Source organism: Sceloporus occidentalis, unplaced genomic scaffold, assembly GCF_023333645.1.
Source record: "Sceloporus occidentalis isolate IW3139 unplaced genomic scaffold, rSceOcc1.0.p SCAF_117, whole genome shotgun sequence".
Classification (NCBI taxonomy): Eukaryota; Metazoa; Chordata; class Lepidosauria; order Squamata; family Phrynosomatidae; genus Sceloporus; species Sceloporus occidentalis.
The window spans coordinates 475,471-477,277 of record NW_028317097.1 but is presented as its reverse complement, the minus strand read 5'-3'; the positions used below and the strand labels follow the sequence as shown (position 1 = coordinate 477,277).

Below are 1,807 nucleotides of genomic sequence, written 5' to 3'. Positions count from 1 at the left end.
TGAGAGGGAGACAGACTGTGCTAAATTACACCATTTTATGGCTAAAACAAGAAACATGCAGTGATTTTTTTTTAAATACAAAAGTGAGTGAGATAAGATCTAGTGTCAGTGCTCAATAACATAACAATGTTGGTCCCAATTTAGGAGTACATTATAGTGACGAATGTTTTAAAATAGTAACAAAAAGTCCTTGATTCAAATAATTCATGTATTGCTTAAGGTCTCTTGGTGACTTAGGCGTGAAGCCTTACTCCTGGGTCGAAGAACTATTCTCTCAGCTACCAGCACTGGCAGGAATAAGATTGACCCACTTTAGTGTTATATAGCCCAGTCCATAAAAACTGGGGTGAAGGCAGCCAGTTTGAATGTAGCACTTCACTTTGGATTTTGTTCAACAGCTGAATATTCTGCTTCAGAAACCTTGGAAGAGTCAATGAGCTTTGTAAGTCCTGTCTTTGAGGAGTAGCGGAAGATGAAGGCCTTCATGATCTCATAGCGGTAGTTCCGGTGGATAAAGCTATAAAGGATTGGATTGATGCAGCAATGAAGGAGGGAGTAACACTGCGTGATGTGAAGGGCAGCATAAAGGAAATTATCTAATTGGCAGCTGAATGGAATCAGCTGCAGAAAAGTCAGAACATCCAACATAACTGTCATATGGTATGGCAGCCAGCATACCATAAAGACCACTACGTAAGAGACTATTACCCGTCCACTGATTCGTCGCTCTTGGTCACTAGCAGATGATGAAGATGACAAAGTCCAAGCCAGTAGGCAATAGAAAACTGCAATGACTGGGAATGGAATAATGAACCCTACCATAATAGAAAGAAGCTCCATTCCCAAAAGCCATTCATTGAAGGTATCTTCGGGGTACATGGCACGGCAGTAGGTTTCATTGGTGATTGGGGAGGATACTGTTTTTAAGTAGTATGTATCTGGAAGGGATACAGCAAATGCCACGAGCCAGACAAGGGCACAGACCAGCCTTCTTACGATCTTTCTTCGATACTGTCCAGCTGTTCCCCGTAGGGACACAGATAAATAACGATCGACGCTCATGCACATGAGGAAGAAGATGCTGCTGTATAGATTGATGGAGAAAATCAGATGCGTTATTTTGCACGTCATCTCTCCCATTGGCCACTGTTTATGCTGGACCAAGGACACAACCCAGACAGGCAGAGTGAGGAGGACACACAGATCTGCCACGGCTAAATTGAAAATGTATAAGTGAGTCTCATAACCTGTGGATTTGGCCTGGAGGTTGAGCCAGATAACTACTGAATTGGCCAATAGTCCCATTACAAAGATGAAGATGTAGACGATGGCGAGGGTATAGAGAAGAGCGCTCTTGTTCACGGTGCCAGGGCAGGACAAGGATTCGAGGATGATGCAATCCCCATTCGTACAGTTCAGGTTGAAATCACTCGAGTTGGTGCTTTCCAAGTAGTCCATGGCTGCTGCAAGTTCGAATGTACTCATTTTTGCAGCGGTTCAGTAAACAAAAATCTGTGGAAAAACAAGATAAATTATAAGAATGATACACTGTGGATAATATGTATGGAGCAATGTAAGCGGGTGGGCAAAATGTAGCAGCATTTATATTTTATCATGCACTTCATAGCAGCAACTAAGGAAAAATATTTACAGGTCTATTTATCTGGGACTATGCATTCCGTAGAAAAAAATCCTAAAGCACAAGTATATCTCAACAAAGACTATACATAAATAATTAATGTTAAGACAATGACCAGGGAACATGACCCTACTACCCCCTAATCTAACCACTGACCCCTCTTGCAAT

At 41.9% G+C, this 1,807-nt stretch overlaps 1 protein-coding gene across 1 annotated transcript; it reads right to left on the bottom strand.

Moving 5' to 3' along the window:
• Positions 1 to 375: 375 nt before the first annotated feature.
• Positions 376 to 1,485, bottom strand: LOC149282380 (atypical chemokine receptor 3-like). The gene has a single exon (XM_089498288.1). It carries the CDS (start codon positions 1,483 to 1,485, stop codon positions 376 to 378), a length of 1,110 nt encoding a protein of 369 aa, XP_089354414.1.
• Between the last annotated feature and the right edge of the window lie 322 nt (positions 1,486 to 1,807).

Bases quoted from the DNA above. Each gene is read 5' to 3' on its own strand.
- LOC149282380 (XM_089498288.1), bottom strand. From the start codon at position 1,485: ATGAGTACATTCGAACTTGCAGCAGCCATGGACTACTTGGAAAGCACC.